The 17,595-nt window shown below is 40.1% G+C and overlaps 1 protein-coding gene across 6 annotated transcripts in view; it reads right to left on the reverse strand.

Annotated features, from left to right (window-relative positions):
- The window catches only part of MTHFD1L (methylenetetrahydrofolate dehydrogenase (NADP+ dependent) 1 like), a 163,182-nt gene that overhangs the window by 50,732 nt on the left and 94,855 nt on the right, over nucleotides 1-17,595 (reverse strand). For 5 of the 6 annotated variants that reach the window (XR_008992727.1, XM_057489106.1, XM_057489108.1 and 2 more), the window contains exons 21-24: nucleotides 17,451-17,590; nucleotides 11,714-11,755; nucleotides 10,826-10,926; nucleotides 10,116-10,293 (exon numbers count right to left, since the gene is read on the reverse strand). Coding sequence is in view for 4 of the 6 variants with exons in the window: in XM_057489106.1 (XP_057345089.1) it covers nucleotides 10,116-10,293; nucleotides 10,826-10,926; nucleotides 11,714-11,755; nucleotides 17,451-17,590 (461 nt within the window). In the remaining 2 variants the exon portion in view is untranslated. Of the gene's footprint in view, nucleotides 1-10,115; nucleotides 10,294-10,825; nucleotides 10,927-11,713; nucleotides 11,756-17,450; nucleotides 17,591-17,595 lie in introns of those variants that run through there. The other variant, XR_008992728.1, reaches the window with a different exon arrangement.

Genomic DNA, 17,595 nt, shown 5'->3' on the forward strand with positions numbered 1-17,595 from the left:
ATTAAAGAAAAATGCACATGTGAATAAGGGGATAGTAAATGATGACAAATAAAGGAATTAATGAAGAGTGGTTATTTAACTGATTTACTATTAGTTTTTAAGCATGAAAATATTTCAAGAAATACATATATATATATATACACACACTTAATTTTTTCATTGTGGTAAAACACACACAACAAAATTTACCATCTTGAGCATACAGTTATGTACTGTTAAGTACATTTACATGCTGTAAAACCAACCTCCAGAACTCTTCATTTTGCAAAACTGAAACCATGTGCCCATGAAACACCAGCTCCCCGTCTCTCCCTCCCTGCACCCCTGGAACCACCCTTCTACCTCCTGTCTTTATGGATTTGGCTACTTCAGGCACCTCACGGAAGTGGAATCACACAGTATTTGTCCTTTTGCATCTGGCTTATTCCAACCAGCATGAGCTCCGCGTTGTACCGTGTGGCTGAACTTCCTTTCTTTTTCGGGCTGAGTAATATTTCATTGCATGGATACACTTTCTTATTTTAACCCGTTCATCCATCGATTGGGCAGTTGGGTTGTTCCTACCTTTTGGGTATTCTGAAAAGTGCTGTTATGAGCATGTGTGGACAAATCTCTCTTCCAGACCCAACTTCCAATTCTTTTGGGCATAAGGAAATATATATTTTTTGTCAACAACTAAACTGCCTTCCTTTTTAACGTTTACTTGGAAGTGCTTTGGGAATTCCAAGGCAGGTGCCAGGCTGACTTTGTGAGCACTGTAGTGTGGTTTTGTTTCCTGTAGGAAAACTGCAACCACTCACACATGACGGATGGCCCAAGCAGAGGCAGTGTAGGGAAACGGGAAGGGGCCATGGTCAGTCCCAGTAGGGCACCTCGTTTCCTCTCATCCTCAGGTGAGAGAGCCGTGTGCTTCCTGGCAGGTACTGTTACCTACCCACACCTCTCTGACGCCCCAGCCCTGGCCTCACCACCCCTGGAGAAGATGGGGTGCTTCTTGAGCAGCTTCGACATGTATAGTGCTATCCATCGTGGGCCTAAGAGAATCAAGTCCTCGTGTGTGTCCTGCAGCCCCACGCTGAATAAATAAAGAGCCTCAGCTCCGCAGCTAGAATCCCAAGACCAATGTTCTCTTGAGCCTTCTACATTTTTTCTTTTTCATTCACATGTACAAGTAAATAAATAAAGAAGAATATCTGTTAACGTATCTCTTGGGCTTAGTATACAAACTAAAAACTGCCCTGGTAAGGTAGTTACTGCTGCATACAATGTTTATACTGTGTCAGCAGGCAAGGAACTTCCTACTGTTTCTCTGCTCGATTTGGGGGAGAAGTGTAATCTTTAAAGGAAAAAAACAAAGCCAAGTTAAGTCCAATATTGTTGATGTGAATTTGATATTCACTTGCATTGTTCTGTTTTAAATGATAGTTTTTATAAAATAAATACATTAAGAATGTCTATGCATTAATCATCCCTGGCTTTCCCCTGATTCTCTAAATATTTATGAACTTATTTATTCACCTCATCATTCATTTTTATATCCCTACAGTCTAGGGTAGTGGCTTGCACACAGGCATGTGCTGAATGAATAAACAACCATTTATGGCAAGTACTTTCAAGGTATGCAAAGAACTTTGGGGATGTGGTGTACGAAGAACGTCTGTCTGATGGGGGCGTTGATGACACAATTAACAAGTATGACAGCAGAGAACGTGTTAAAGGACCTGCACAAACATTACTCTTACGGTTGGCAGAGGAAGACACAGAAATTGGCAAAAGCTGGTAGGACATAGAAAGGAGCTTGAACTGTGCTTGAAGGACATGAAGGATTTTAATAAGCAAAGAAAAGAAAGATTATTCCACACAAAGAAAAAGGCACAAGGTGTGAATGGCAGCAAATACAAAGCTTATTCTGGAAAAAGTGACTCTTCTATCTGTATTATGCATAATATCTTAACATAAGCTACTTTACAAAGTTTGGTGTATATACTAGCATTTAAAATCATTTTTAAACTAATACTATGTTAAAGCTTCACCTTCATCAGGATGTAACTCTGAACACATTCTATATTAATTCCCTCCCAAACTTCTTAAATGAATATTCCGGAAACTGAAATACTCAAGAACAGAGCTGCCAATGGAAACTTTCTGTGATGATGGAATGCTTCATATTTTTACTTTCCATCGCGTAGCCACTAGCCTTGTGTGGCTATTAAGTAGTTGAAATGTGACTGATGCAACTCAGGAAATGAATTTTAGTTCACTTAAATTTAAATAGCCACTTGTGACCAGTGGTTACCATGTGAGGCAGCACAGCTCTAGAAAGTAACTGACCAGTTGTAGGTTGTTGGGTCCCTTGCACTGAGTATGGACACTGAGCCGAGCTGAGTGATACCATAATGTAAGCTGGAGGATGTGGTCCTTCATTAGACCCATTTAGCAGGTGTGGCAACCTATGTTCACAGAAGCCGAGTTACGTGGAGTTAGACAGCATACCTTCTTGAAAACTGCTTTACATATTCTAGGCCAGCAGACACTTGGATTTTTAAATTATTTTTTTGGTGAGGAAAAACGGACAGAAATAAACTGAAAAGAACTAAAGTTAAAAATGAAGCTGCTAGAACTGAAGAAAATAAAGGAGTATGAAGGCTTTACAATATAGTGGTGCCTCATCTTCCTAAGAGGTTAGGATCTAAAGTCAACAACCCTGAAAGTTTCTTAGAAGACGCATGAAAACATTATGCAATCCTCTACTATTTACACTCCACTATCTCTTAAGCCCACAATGATAGAAGTGTTGGAACACATTACTGTTTCTTCAGCAGCCACATTGAATGAAAACTACATCATTCCTTTGTTTCACCAAGGCCACTGAGTGGAATTCATGTAAGTCAAACGTTCCTGTGCTGGGGTATCTGTGAAATGTTGTCCAATGCCTATGAAATATTTAAAGAGAAGAACCAATTCAACTTGCAAGATGAATAGAAATCTCTGGATACACAGTAATGATTTCAATTCGTATTTTGTATTTTAAATGGAGCATGAATTTTAAGTGATCTACAAGTGCAGTTTGGTAAATAGCCTTTCCTGCACTTCACATAAAAGTATAAGCTGAAACCAGTGATGTTAATTTATATAGAACACACACGAGGTGTAACAGGTTCATTACTGCACAGCCATCGTGTCCCAGCAGCAGCTCTGCATTGTTGCTGAGAACAACAGACCCTTGTATCTTTGACACAAAGCATGTCCTTGGCTGCACACCAGCCCATCTGAGCTACCGAAGGTGTACGTGCCGACTTCCACACGCGAGGCTATCCCTGCTGGCTTGATGGCCCTGAGCAATGGGTTAGCCCAGCCAACTCCCAGAGGCCTCTCATTCTCCTAAAGCAATGGGATGTCTGCTAGGAAAGGAAAAACGGCTCGTGGCCGGAAAATCTGCATTTGGTCCTGTGAAATGATGGCAGTACGGAATCCATACAGGCGATCTCACATTCTCTTAAACAGAACATGACAGCAACGTCCAAGGAAAGGCCCACATAGGAATGGATGACTTTAATCATCTCTTCTCTCCCAGATGAGGGGAGACGGCTGGCAGGGGCCGAGCACTCCACCTGTGTGCACTTTTATGACCTATCTGTTGTTTCTCTTTCTCCAACCCTACTTACAAACGTTCATGTGTAAAAAGAGTAACAGGAATGAACGTGAGGTGCAGTTTAGGGTCTGTTTTCATGTGCAACAAGCCCTTCTTTACAAGTGGCTCTTTATCTTGATTGTGTAACAGGAGTCATATTTCCCTCATCGACCCACTGGCGAAGTTCTTCTAAGGAGTAAAATTAGTACTAAACTCCCCTACCTCTTAGATACTGGAGTCACTGGAAGCCATGGTGTTTTGTGTGTTTTTTTCCCTAAACCCTCAGGTTAGTTTTCCCATTCAAAGTGGTCTGCTGTTTGTGGTGACCACCATGATCACATCTGGGGTAATATTTACATGATGTTCTGTGACAACTTGCTTTTTAGGTTGAGAAAATGGGTAAGTGAAATACTGCAGGCCCAACAAGACTTGATGGAGAGGTTAGAGGCTAGTGTGGAGAAGAACCTAGTTTTGACAGATCTGAGGTTTGCAGGTTTGGAATCAGAAAGGGGAGGCAACGTGGAAATGTGCAGCTGAGTCTCAGAAAGGAGTATAGGGAAGAGGCTGATAAGGGGCTCCAAGCGGTTCAGCCTGGAAGACAAGAGCTCCGTCATAAATAGGAAAGCAGCACATGAAAGAGTATTGGGAAGAGAAGTGGGTTTCTGAACAAGACACTTAACTGCCTGGAGAATGCAGGGGCTGCTTTCCATAGAACATTCCATTCCATTGCACAGAAAGGGGAAATAGCAGAGCTGAAGAAAAGGTCCACGGGAGCAGTAGGCCAAGGGCGAGTCCCAACACCGAGAGGCAAGAGCCACAGAAGGGCAAAGGCCCCAACGGGGAGACAACAGTGCGAGGACAAAAGATAGCACATTCCTTCCCGGAATGGTTTTTTTTTTTTTTGCAAGTACTGTGAAATATAAAAGACACAGAAAGATGTGCATAAATATTTTGTTCTTAAATTCTACAATTAAAACTACATATACAGCTTAAAAACATTAATGGCACAGAACTGTACATCTAAAAATGGTTAAAAAATGGGAAATTTCAAATGATGTATATTTTGCACAATTTAAAAAATACTGTGTATACACTATGTATACATACATATAAGAATTCATATATATATATATATATACATTTTTATTTATCTGTTTCAAACTTGAGGTTCTGGTTGCAAAGGCCTGGAGTCCAATTAAAGGACTAAAAACCCCACCCACAACTGGCATATGTTCAAGTTTGAACTGTTAAGAAGTAGAAAGTAATTCCTTAATAACCAACCATCTCCCAGCCCCGCCCCCCCGCCCCCCAACCAAAACCCCTCTGCCTTAAAAAGACCAGCAGGACAGCAGGAGAGAAAACACACAACACATGGGCAGTAAAAGTGCAATAGTTCAGATATCAGCGTTGCTGGCTGTGGCCCGGCTGCGTCTTCCTGGTCTGTTTTGATTTCCCTTCATCCAGCTCCCACTGTGATCAAGAGAATGGCTTCATGCAAAGAACAGGAAAGACCTTTTAATAAAAACAAACACTATTCTCTCTTGCTGTCAAGGTTACATCTCAAAATGTTTGCAAGGTTAGAGGAAGGATATGGAAATGATTTTCAACCTTAACTCCTGATTTAACAAACAATATTCTGATTCTGATTTGCAAGCTGACTTTTGGTGCCACACATCCTTTGAAAAAGCGACTGACTTTTTAGTATATCACTAATGGCACACAATTCTAATGGAGAAAGAAGAATGCTAAATGTCTTCCTGCTTTAATTTTGTGGTGCCTTTCTTCTTTGGTGCACTAGGAGCCTTGGCTTCTGATTCATGGTTTTGACCCACGTGAACAAGGACACCAACTCTAGAATCTGACCAAGTTACTTGAATTACAGACAATTCTTGAAGGTCAATTCAAGAAGCCCTCTCTCTTCCTGAAGTGAACATGATGGGACAACTAACATTGGTTGCCAGCTTCCTACATTCTAGCATTTCACTCCAAGACATTTCATGTGGTCTTCACAGAAACTGGATGAAGTTGGTGTTAATATTAGACACTTAATATAGTGTCAAAAAAGGTTTGGAAGCTGAGGTTCAGAGTGATGAGTTAACTTGCCAAATTTATTTCTGTAGTAGGAGGCCTAGGCAAGATTTGAACTCAATTCTGCATGACTCCAAAGCTTTACCCTTTAAACTTAAACATGTTTCTTCTTCCGTCAAATATTCCTTTGTTATGGGGCAAGACCCTCACCTTCCATTTCAGCCATTTCTGCATTGAAAATGCAGAGCTGACCTCATACACGTCATGGGATTGGGTGAGACATGCTTTAAACAATGTGGAAAAGAGGGATTTGATAGTAAACAAACTGTAAGTATGGACTAGCTTGTCTCTCCGCTATACGATTTTCCTGTGTGCTTGCAGAGATGGAGTTACTACATTGTAAGGATATAATTATCAAAAGTGAAGAATAGAAAAGGAAAAGTAACAGAGAAGATGATGAGTTTTGGGGGGACTTTACAGTTTCTTAAAGGGGACTGTGGTCATCCTACAGAACCGAGAGGAGATGATGCATTATACTCCGAGTTTAAATATATTGTCACGTGATCTACTTCCTTTGAGTAATTACGCCACTGCAGCTTAGTCCGTATTTTTTCAAATTATATTTTGAATTACTCAACAGCTGCCTCCAGTACCAAAATCAAGTTGCTAACTCTTTGTTAAAAGCTGCTTTGGTAAAAGAGGTGCAACGTTGTTCTCTAGAGAACAGTGTCTGCTGAACTCAATTTCTACACAGTTTAGCACCGACTCCCAAATCAGAAGTGCAGCTCATTTCTTGCAGTGACTATGTGCGTGTTGTCATAAATCCTCAAACCTTGTATATTATGTGGCCTAACAGTGTCTGAGGTTGTTTCTATTTATTTTTAGCTGTTCCTCTTTCCCCTGGGGTTTTGGGATGCTTTCTACTCCCCATACAAAAGCAAGCATGCTCTGTGCTCCTATGGTATTTCAAATTCCTCCAAATGATCTCAGGTGTCTTTCTTCTGCAATACAAGCCTGGGGTGCAGGTGGAGCAGGAAATAAGACACTATCAATCCTGTATGGAACACATTTTGGGTGGAATAGAGTCTGGGGAGAAGCAAAAGTGACACAAAAGCCCAGTTTGTGCTGTGAAGCAAAGGCAATGGGGTGTTGTATGCAAAAGCATTTATCACTTCTTTTCCTGTAGTGCAATCCTCCACCTACCAAGCTGCCAGGCACCAAAGGATTACTCATGGGAGGATAAAGAAGGGATACAAAAAAGGTTTCAAGAAAATCATTACCTAGCTCAGAAAGGTTCACCAGAATTAAATATGTAAGAAATCAGGGGGGAAAAAGTTTGATCTGTGTTTCTGACTGCACCAATAACTTCAGCTTCCTACACTGTTATGAAACGAGATGAAAAATGGTCTTACAGTATCTGAAACTGTCTTGCCAGTGTAAGGAACACAGCTACATAGCAAGCCAGAGCAGCAATAGTTCTTTTCATAAACTGTCATGCAGCAACAGGCTGAGATGCTGATGAGCTAATCAACAATCCTGCAGCTCAAATCTAGTATCTGCATTATAAGAAAAGGGAGAAGATTATGTTGCAAAGGAGCAAGGGTTTTATCAAATGTAGGACTTTGACCATGTTATTATAAATTTCTCCTAGTTTCACAGCAAAGCAGACATTTTAATAGCATTATCTCCAAGAAGAATGGGAATTCTGGAAAAAAAAATTAAAATATTGGTGGAAAGGAAAAGGGCTCATCTTTGGGTTAGTGCATGTCCAAGACAGTGTGACTCAAACCTTTCTTCTGTTTGCTGACCTTCTTCTCACCTGGGATGACTGCCTTGAGAAAAGCTGTACATGGTGAAATCTTTCACTTAAAAACTGCCTTTGTCACTCAGAGCAGGTGGTTGACGATTAGATGGCAATGGTTAGAGGCACTTTGAGCAGGCGAGGGAGTGAGTCTTATGACAGCAATTTGTGACAAAGGGCCAAGGGCTGTGCCCAGAGCTGCAGACAACCCAGTCAGGGTGCCAGGGACAGTGAGGCGCAGGGCAGAACAAGAGATCACCTCAGCCAACGCCATCTGAGTGGCTGCCCTGCTGCCCCCACCAGGGTGCCCACTGCAGGGATGCATCTAGCTTACGTGGAACACCTCCTGGGTCAGAGAACTCAGCTTATGGTTACAACATTCTTCTGTATGTGGAACCCAAGTCTCCTCCTTCTATCGTCCACCACCTCCGTAACCCTGAACGTTCTAGTCCCTCATTCATAAAATGGACTTTCAACATGACAAACCTTTTCTGGGCAAATCATCCCAATGCATTTCTGAAATCTCTCCTCCCGCAAACATTTACTGAGTGCCTACAACGTCTCTGGTTTGTCGTGGATCCTATGCCCGTGACTCTTGTCCTTCTTCAGGTGGGTCCCTCAAGTTACTGTCCCTTTAAGCAGCATCTGCCCCCCCAGCCCCACCCCCCACTTTTGAACCCTGAGTTCTGAAGAAGTGCCAGCTGATGGCTTCCATCATTCTGGTTACTCTTCTAGCTCTGCCTCTTTAGGGCTATAGGACACTGGGCAGATTACAGAACTGCTTTGTGCTTCAGTTCCCTTATCTATAAAACGGGGGAGTATCAACAGTTCCCACCCAACAGGGATGTGAGGACTGAAGAAGTTACATGTACCAAGTGTCTATACACCTGGCCCCCCAAAAACCCTCCTAAGCAGGAACCTTAGCAATAAGGCTAATATCAGGTGCTTGGTAGTGGGACTCTGCACTTACAGGGAGAGCTGCTACACCTTCTCTTCCCTTAATCTGTCGGTTTACACAAGTGAACAGGAAACTGGAGTGATATGACTGTCTGAGACATCCAAGAGGCAGACCAACATATTGTATGAGGGATAAAAGAAAGGGGGAAGAAGCACTCAGCTTGAAGGCTGAACACTCTGGCAATCAGGGATATGCAGACAAATCCAACACCAAGAGCTGGAGCCACAAAATTCAGAACACAAATGTTTACGTGGGTGCCAGGCTGAACGGAGAAGAGTGAGGTCCTGGGAAGTCCAGACTTTCTGACTGAAGTCTCATTTTTCCAATTATGTTAAAAAATATACTACATAAACCAGCAGCTCCACTTCTGGGTATATAACCCCCCAAAATGAAAGCAGAGTTGTGAAGGTATTTTTATACATATGTTCATGGAAGCATTATTTACAAGAGCTAAGAGGTGGAAGCAACGCCAGTGGCCACTGACAGAAGAATGGATAGACAAAATGTGGCATATACATGTAAGGCACTATCATTCAGCCTTAGAAAGGAAGGAAATTCTGACATATGCAATAACATGGACAAACCTGGAGGACATTATGCTAAGTAAATGCTATAGACTGAATGTTTGGGTCCCCCCACAATTCATGTTGAAGACTAATCCCTATTGTGATGGTTATCAGGACATGGGAGCTTCTGGGGGTGATTAGGTCATGTGGGTGGAGCCCTCAAGGATGGGATTAGTGTCCTCATAAAAGACCCTAGAGAAATCCCTGCCCCCTTTCACAATAGGAGGACAAATGAGAAGATAGCTGTTAAGGAAACAGGGAGCGGGCCCTCACCAGGCACTGAATTGGCCAGTGCCTTGATCTTAGATTTTCCAGCCTCCAAGACTGTGAGCAAGAAAATTCTGTTGTTTATAAGCCACCCAGTCTATGGTATTCCTTACAGCAGCCTAAGAAGCACTAAGAAGTGAATAAGCCAGTTGCAAAAAAGACAAATATGCTAGTAGGGCTTCACTTACATGAGACACTTAGAGAAGTCAAACCCATACAGAGACAGAAAGAAGGGTGGTGGTCAAGGATGGGGGTGGGGGAGGCAAGTAGGGGGTTATTTAATGGGCACAGAGTTTCAGCTTTGCAAGATGAAAAGAGCTATGGACATGGATGGGCTGCTGAACAATGAATGCTCTTAACTCTACTGAATTGTACACCTAAACATATTAAAGATGGTAAATTTCATTCAATGTGTATTTTACCACAGTTAAAAAATTTTTTTTAATATGCCAAACATAACTCAAAAAACCCATAATGAGAGAGAAGAGCTATAGCAGAAATGGACAAGGAAAACACTGCCCATGCTTTTACAAGCCTAATGAAGTTGCTGAAAGTCTTGTTCCTGGGCAAGCCCTGCCAGTGTTGGCTGTTGACCCCTGGCTTCTCCAAAGCCCCTCCTCCCAGGCCTGCAATCTGGAAGGAGAGCTTAGCCTTCAAGAGCACAGGCTTTGGGGCAAGAGGCTGGGTCTGTCTTTGGCACTGTGGCCTCATCAGATGATTTAACCTCCTCCCCTTCAGTTTCCTTATCTGCCCACTGTTGTGATGACTGAATGGACAGCCAATGCACAGATGTTAGCACAGGCCTGGCCCACAGTTCAGATGTAAGACTCGCTGGCCACTATTAGCACTGTCATCAGAACTTACCTGAACATTGTACAGGAACTGGAAACGGCTTCTTTGACTTGCAGCTTCTCTCACAGCCCAAGCCAGGTCCACCGACCCTTTCCCACCAATCGACCAGTGATAGCAGGGGACCGCATCATAGGCGCCAGCCCGCTTCGCCAGCTCACACACTAAGTCAATCTCAGCACGGGTGTCAGTCCTAGTGATGAAAATGTTTGTGGTTTTGCATCTGTATTCATTTAGTGATGTTTTTAAAGAAAGACAACCATTTATAAAGAACTTTGCTCCCTAACACTGAATATATTTTAAACATCAAAAGTGGTTACATCAGACTGCTTAAATAAATCAGACTTAAAGAAAAGCCTGGGAAAAAAATCCTCCCCAACACGACTCACATATTTCAAGTTGTTAAGGGTTTTATTGAGAAAATTCCATTACATATCCCTTTGATCATCCCTAGTCTTTCAGACAGAAATGCTGGGTGGAATTTTTTTTTTTAAGTCCAGGACATGATAACGCACTATATAGATTTCATTTCCTAATAACATTTGAGAAATGTCTGCTAAAATGAAACCCACCGACACCAAACTAATCAAACAAACAGAAAGAGCAGAGAATTTCTGTGTACTTTTGGATGAAGCAGAGAAGGAACAAATGTTCTCAAGACACAAGTACAGTTTACAGGGTGGCCCAGCAATATGACCACATTGAAAGATGGAGGCTTGACTTACTTGAAGACATTCAGAGCCACAACCACGGGAACCCCAAAGAGCTGAGCGATCTGAATTTGCTTTTGAAGGTTACAGCAGCCGTCTGCCACCAGCTGGATGTTCTGCAAGAAAACCAGACCCGGTGTATAGCCTCCCTCCAATACTGCCCAACCTACACGGGCAGGCCCACTCGGGCAGGTTTTGCTTCTATCTATGCTGACTTTGTCTGCCTATAAATGACTAAAGACCATAAAACACTTCTCCTCCAAGAAGAGATGGCTGCAGAAGGAGGAGGCTCATTTTCAAAATAATTTGGAAACATTCTGGGTCCAAGGGCATATCTGGATTTTGAGCCAATATTTGGATATTTCTACTGGCAGCCGAGACATAAGCAATGTGCCCTTGCATCGTAGGCTGTGGACCAGAAGGCCTCAGATGGGGAGGAGCTCGGCCCAGCTACTCCCTGCTCCAGTCCTTGGCGCCACCTGTAGGAGTTGAGAGGTACTGCTGCCAGAAAATTAAAGTCTATTTATAGAAGAGAGTCAAGGAATTCAAGCAAGCCATAAAGCCAATTGTATATCCTCCAAAAGTCAGTTTTTTCCCACCAAAAGAACACATGGGTAGAAGCTCCGCACTTGTTTCTGGGCTGGAGACTTTAAGCTGCTCTGATAGCTCCCTGCGGGGTAGGGAACACTGCATAAAGCCTACACTCATCAGTTAAGACTGAAGAGTTAATGAAGGGGTTTTATCCCGGGCCCCACCTATTTCCTCTCGGATTATCAGAAAAACACTTTTCTAAGAGGTCACCGGTAGAGGACTCGTTCAATGATCAGGATTCAACTGCTCATCAATGGTTAACTGAATTTGAATGGCTCTTCACATTAAGTCCTTTAAAACAGTCACACTTACCTCCTCTGTATATTCTTTTTTGAGAGGGACACCGGCAGCTACCTGAGATAAAAAAAAAGACAAAAATTTAGAATAACCCCATTAAAATGTTTGCTCTGATAAAGATCTGAAAGAAAACAGATCCAGGTGATTTTTGGGAAGGTACATTTCAAAGCACACTTTGTGCTTTACCGTAACTGGCTGCCCTGGCTGAACACAAAGTCTTGTGGGAAGCTTTTGAAAAACAGTTGCCAGGGCTCCACGCAGGCTGATTAGCCCAGGACTTCCGGGTGTAGGACCCAGGATCAGTACCAACTAAACTCCTCTGGTGATTTTAATTTGTGCTGATATTGAGCATTTTCATACCATTGCCCACTATCCTAGAATAAAATGGAACTTACATTAATATCTGACTATAATATATTAATACCTGTATATATTAACTAATTCTAAATTATTTAAAAATAACTGCCATTGCCTTTTTAGACATGGGCTTACTTTCTTTTTTTTTAAACATTTATTTTCTATTAAGGTATCATTGATATACATTCTTATGAAGGTTTCACATGAAAAACATTGTGGTTACTACATTCACCCACATTATCAAGTGCCCCCCTCCCATACCCCATTGAAGTCACTTGTCCATCAGTGTAGTAAGATGATGGGCTTACTTTCTTCACAACAATTTATGGGGTTGGCATGACAGTTTTAAGATGAAACTGAAGTTGAGAGAAGGCAGGTGTCCTGACCAAGGTTATACAGAAGTGAGAGGCAGAAGGTGGACCTGAAATATAATATGGCTCTGAAACCCCAGTTTAGTACCTTCCCACAATTGTACACTGTATTTGTCTAGAACCTGCTACTGGTTTTGGTGAGAAACACTAGGGAACATTTTGATTTGCTGAAGACATGGTAACTTTCTCTTCTCTCAGTGTAAGAGGCCTTGAGAATATTAGGAATCCTTTGAAAAGAAGTTAGCTTGGTGACAGAATGTTTTTTATAGTGTGTGGGAACGTAAGTATTTGTGGATGGGTTTCACCAGCAGTAGCACAGGCTAAAAACACTGGGTGAACCTTCCAGTTGCAGCAACTAAAATGCTAGATTAAAAAAAAAAGGTAAAGTACTGCTGAAGTTGTACATGTTAAAGTTTGCAGAATCAAAAATTAAGTAAAAGCAGGAAGAATGGATGGCATGCAAGCACCAAAAAGTAGAAAGGATCAACAAAACAAAAAGTTGGTTCTTAAAACAAACAAAATTGAAAACACTCTGGTAAGACTTTAAAAAAAGGAATGAAAAAATTTTAACTATACATGCTGTACACAGAATGGGATACTATGACCAACTTTATACTAATACATTTAAAAACATTAAGAAATTCATAGAAGTATAAGTTTTATTTTAAAACTCCTTTAAGAAGAAATAGAAAACCTAAACAGTGTATATTCATTAACAAAAATTAAACGTATAGTTAAAAATCTACCCCTCAACAATAAGGCAACAGACCCAGACAGTGTTACAGGTGAATTCTTCTCATCTTTGAATAAACAGATTATTCTAATGTTATAAAATAACATACAGAGTATACAAAAAAGGAATCCTTCCCAATTAATTTTATGTGACTAACATCCCACTCATAAATATAGATGCAAAGATCCTACTTAAAACACTGCAAAACCAATAAGCAAAATTCAGTTATTTATAAAAAAGATATACCCCCAACTTAGATTTATTGTAGGGATGTAAGGTTCCTATACTATTTGAAAGTTCAGTAATATAATTTGCAACATTAATAAAATGAAAACTGTATAATCTCGATACATGAATAAAATTATTCAACATCTATGTCATATAAAAACTTTGTACAGTAGGAATAGATGGTGATTTCCTTAACCTGATAAAAAAATGTACTAAAAATTTACAGAAAATATCATACTTGGTGATGAACTATTAAGAGTATTCTCTTTCAGTTGAAGAATAAGAAAAGGATGCCTGCTATCACCACTCCTATTAAAACTGTGTTGTAACTAGGGAGACCTGGTTAGTAACCAGAAAAAAAGTATAAAGAGTGGAAAGGAAGAAACAGAGCTGTCATTATTTTCAGATTTGACTGCCCACATAGAATGTACCAAAGTATCTAGATACTTAGTATAATTAATAAGAGAACAGTTTAAGTCCTGGAGATGTAATGCACAGTGTGGTGACCATAGTCAGCAAAACAGTGTTGCATACTTGAAATCTGCTAAGGGAGTGGATCCTAAAATTCTCATCATAAGAAAAGAAAAAAAATCTTGTAGCTATGTATGGTGACAGATGTTAACTAGACTTATTGTGGTGATAATATTGAAATACATATCATTTGAATCATTATGCTGCACACTTGAAACTAATATAATGTTATAGGTAATTTATACCTTAATTAAACAAAAGAGAATGTAGAGAGGTCATTGGATATAAAAGCAATATGTAAGAATGCAGAAGTAATCTGTCACACTATTTAAAAATATAAAGTACGTAGGAACAAACCTATAAAAGTATGTGGAAGCCCTCTTTGGAAAAAAGTATAAATCTTTATTAAAGTACATTTTAAAAGACCTAAATCAATGAAGAGATAGCTCATGTTCTCACACAGGAAGTTGTCAAACCTCCCCAAACTGACCTATTGATTTAATGCCATTCCAATAAAAATCCTAAAAAGATTCTTTATGGAACGCTATGAGCTAGTTCTAAAATATATACAGAAGTGAAAAGGGTCAATAATTGGCCAGGCATGCAGGAGAAAAGAGAATAGCTGGGGGAGCTTGCCCTTTGGCCTAACAGTGTAGCACAGAGACCATTTTATGTAAGTAGACCAATACAGTTGAAGGGACATCCCAGAAAAAGGCCCACACATGTATGGAGAATTGATTTATCACACAGCAGGTTTGAAGATCAGAAAGAAGGAGTGATTATTTAAATAAATAGTTCTAGGTTATTAATTGGTTAATATAGAAAAATGAAGTTAGATCTGATAATACACACCAAAATCAGTAATAACGGGTGCGACAGTTAACTTTACGTGTCACCCTGGGCCATAGGTGTCCAAATATTTGGTCGAACAGTATTCTGGGTGTTTCTGTGAGGGTTTTTGAATGAGAATAAGACTTAAATCAGCGACTTTGAGTAAAGCAGACCACCCTCCATGATGTGGGTGGGCTGCATCCAATCAGTTGAAGGCCTGAATAGAACAAAAAAAGACTACAGGAGAAAATTCCCCAGCAGACTGCCTTCAGACTGGAACTGGACACTGGCTCTCCTGAGCCTCCCCAGCCTGCTGACCCAGGCTTAAGATTTGAACTCGTTGGTGTCTGTAATTGCATGAGCCAGCTCTTTACAATAAATCTTTTTATATAAATATACACCCTATTGGTTCTGGGGAACCCGCCTTAATACAATGAATTTAAAGAACTAACTGTAAATGGAACATTTTCCCAAATTGTAACAGAATATTAGTTCATGTATTGCACCAAGAATGGTCAGCATTTTGGAAAACAGGATATAAATTTAAAATGACTGGGGCTAAAATGGGCAAGTTCAAGGGTTGCAGGATTTTCCATACACAAATTATGGAAAAAAGCAAGCTGAATAAACATAAGAGGCAGCCATGGTTATTTGTGTAATGATATCAAGAGGAAATAGAAATTATAATGGATCAAAAACATTACCACAGTTGTTTCAAGTAAGGGGGAATGAGTGACATGGAGATGAATAATACAGGATTAAGAAGATGAAAGTTCATTTATTATCCAATTATTGAAAAATATTTCCTGTATACAGACAATGTGCCAGACATCAGGGATACACAAAGTGGTAAGACATAGTTCCTAATCTCAAGGAATTCAGAGCTCAGTAGGGAGACACACACACAGGCAGTCATAGAATAATACAGCACAGAAGGCTCTTCTGAGCCCGGAAGAGGGATGCTGGGCTCTGCTGGGCTTCCTTGCCCTCCCCTTCTGTTATCCTCCACCCCTATCTGTGCCTACTAAGCATGAGTCCCAGTACAGTCATCACTGACAAGGAACTTGGACTTGCAGTGCAAGTGGAAGAGGAAAATGCAACCACATCAAAACAGTGCACACATTAAGATGGACTGAAATACAATTACAAGTCATGTAGAGAATTTTTATAGGGCAGAGACTAGCATGTGAAAAATGCTGGACTAGGCCTCAACTGACCTTGATTTTAGGTCTGGTTAGCCGCCTACAAAGATGTGTGATAGCTAAGCAAACCACTGAATCCTTCTGTACCTCAGTACTTTTATCTTTATGAGACTGAACCAGATGAGACAATCTCTAAGCTCTTTCTAGTAGTAAAGCCCTTCGATTTGGTAATTTTCAGATGCAAATCAGGAAGGGAGAATTTCAAATTAATCTTATATAGGTAGAAATAGTTTCTCGAAAATGAAAGTTGGTATACAGATTCAAAGTCTAAAGTCAAAGACTGATTAGAGCAACAAGTGGTGTTTTGGGCAAAACCAGAATTCTTTAGGGTTTACAACTTTGTAATATGTGCTGTGTGAATATTACCTTTGAAAAAATGATGAAGATTTAAGCCAAGATTAAGTATTTGTTTTATCATTGGATCTGGGATTCAGAAAAGATTTCCCCCTCATTAATAATCAGCTCCATGTGGTGGACAAAGTAGGAAATTTGGGTCTAAGCTGCAGACTTCAGTTCTCGCTATCTGCTGGCCTGATGACACTGTCCACATTCCCTACAACCATCAAACTTCAACTTCCTTGTCTCTAAAATGGTATAAAATAATACCTTGGTATTATATATATAAAATAATAAAATGGTATAAAATAATGTCTGTTTCTTAGGACAAAGAATTGCTAACATGTTTAAACAATGCACATCATGGGGTTTCATAAGGACAAACACACTGCTTTTGCTATGTAATAATTATTGATTATGTGGCTTTTATGTGCTCAGTATACCAATTAACAAATCAGATTTTTAGTTTGTCAAAATAGCATAAATACATCAACAGTATAAGTGATAAAGGTACTACAAATTACTGCATTTCAAAAATGAGTAATCAGTATAACATTCCTTATTCTCTTTGAAAATACCTAAAAGTGAAAAAAGAAAAACACACCTTTTCTGTAGAAAGGAAAAAAAAATTTCCTTTCAGATGTTGTGTAAATTCTATATATAAGATAGGTTAATATCAAAAGTCTTTTGAAGTGTTAGAATTTGTTTTTTCTGAGCAAAACTCTCTTAAAAATAATCCAGTGCTATAACCAATTTATAAAATGAACTCATAATGAACAGAAACAGAAGGAAAATACTTCTAGATGAAATCTGAGATGCAGTATTAGTGAACCAAAAAATTATCTGTATAAACATTAAAAAACCTCACCACAAAAGCAATCAACTCTAATCCCTGTGTTCTCAGTTCAGAACCAAAAGTCTCTCTCCTCCCATTAGCACGGGGTTACAAAATGTTGACCTGAGTTTCAGATATAAATTTTATGACTAAAAAATGGTTACATTATGCTCCTTTCCAAAGCACTGCTTAGAAAGAACTCTGCAGGTGTTACCCTTTACTTGAGCAGACTAAATTTTAAGTGTCCTATAATGGTGTCTGTAAAAAAAAAAAAAAAAGACATTTTAGAAAACTGTAGTTATTAAGCAGGTTTGAATGTTTCAAACACTAAATTCTCCTTCATTTTGATTTTAAATCTGTTTGATCAGGAAGGAAGTGCAGGACTTACACTCGGCCCTCCTCCGTGCATCTTCAGGGCTCGTACTGTCGCCACCAGAACAACAACGTCGGGCACCAAGCCAGAAGCGCGACACTTGATGTTGAAGAATTTCTCCATTCCAATATCAGCACCAAAGCCAGCTTCAGTTACTACA

Source organism: Manis pentadactyla, chromosome 12 (assembly GCF_030020395.1).
Source record: "Manis pentadactyla isolate mManPen7 chromosome 12, mManPen7.hap1, whole genome shotgun sequence".
Lineage (NCBI taxonomy): Eukaryota > Metazoa > Chordata > Mammalia > Pholidota > Manidae > Manis > Manis pentadactyla.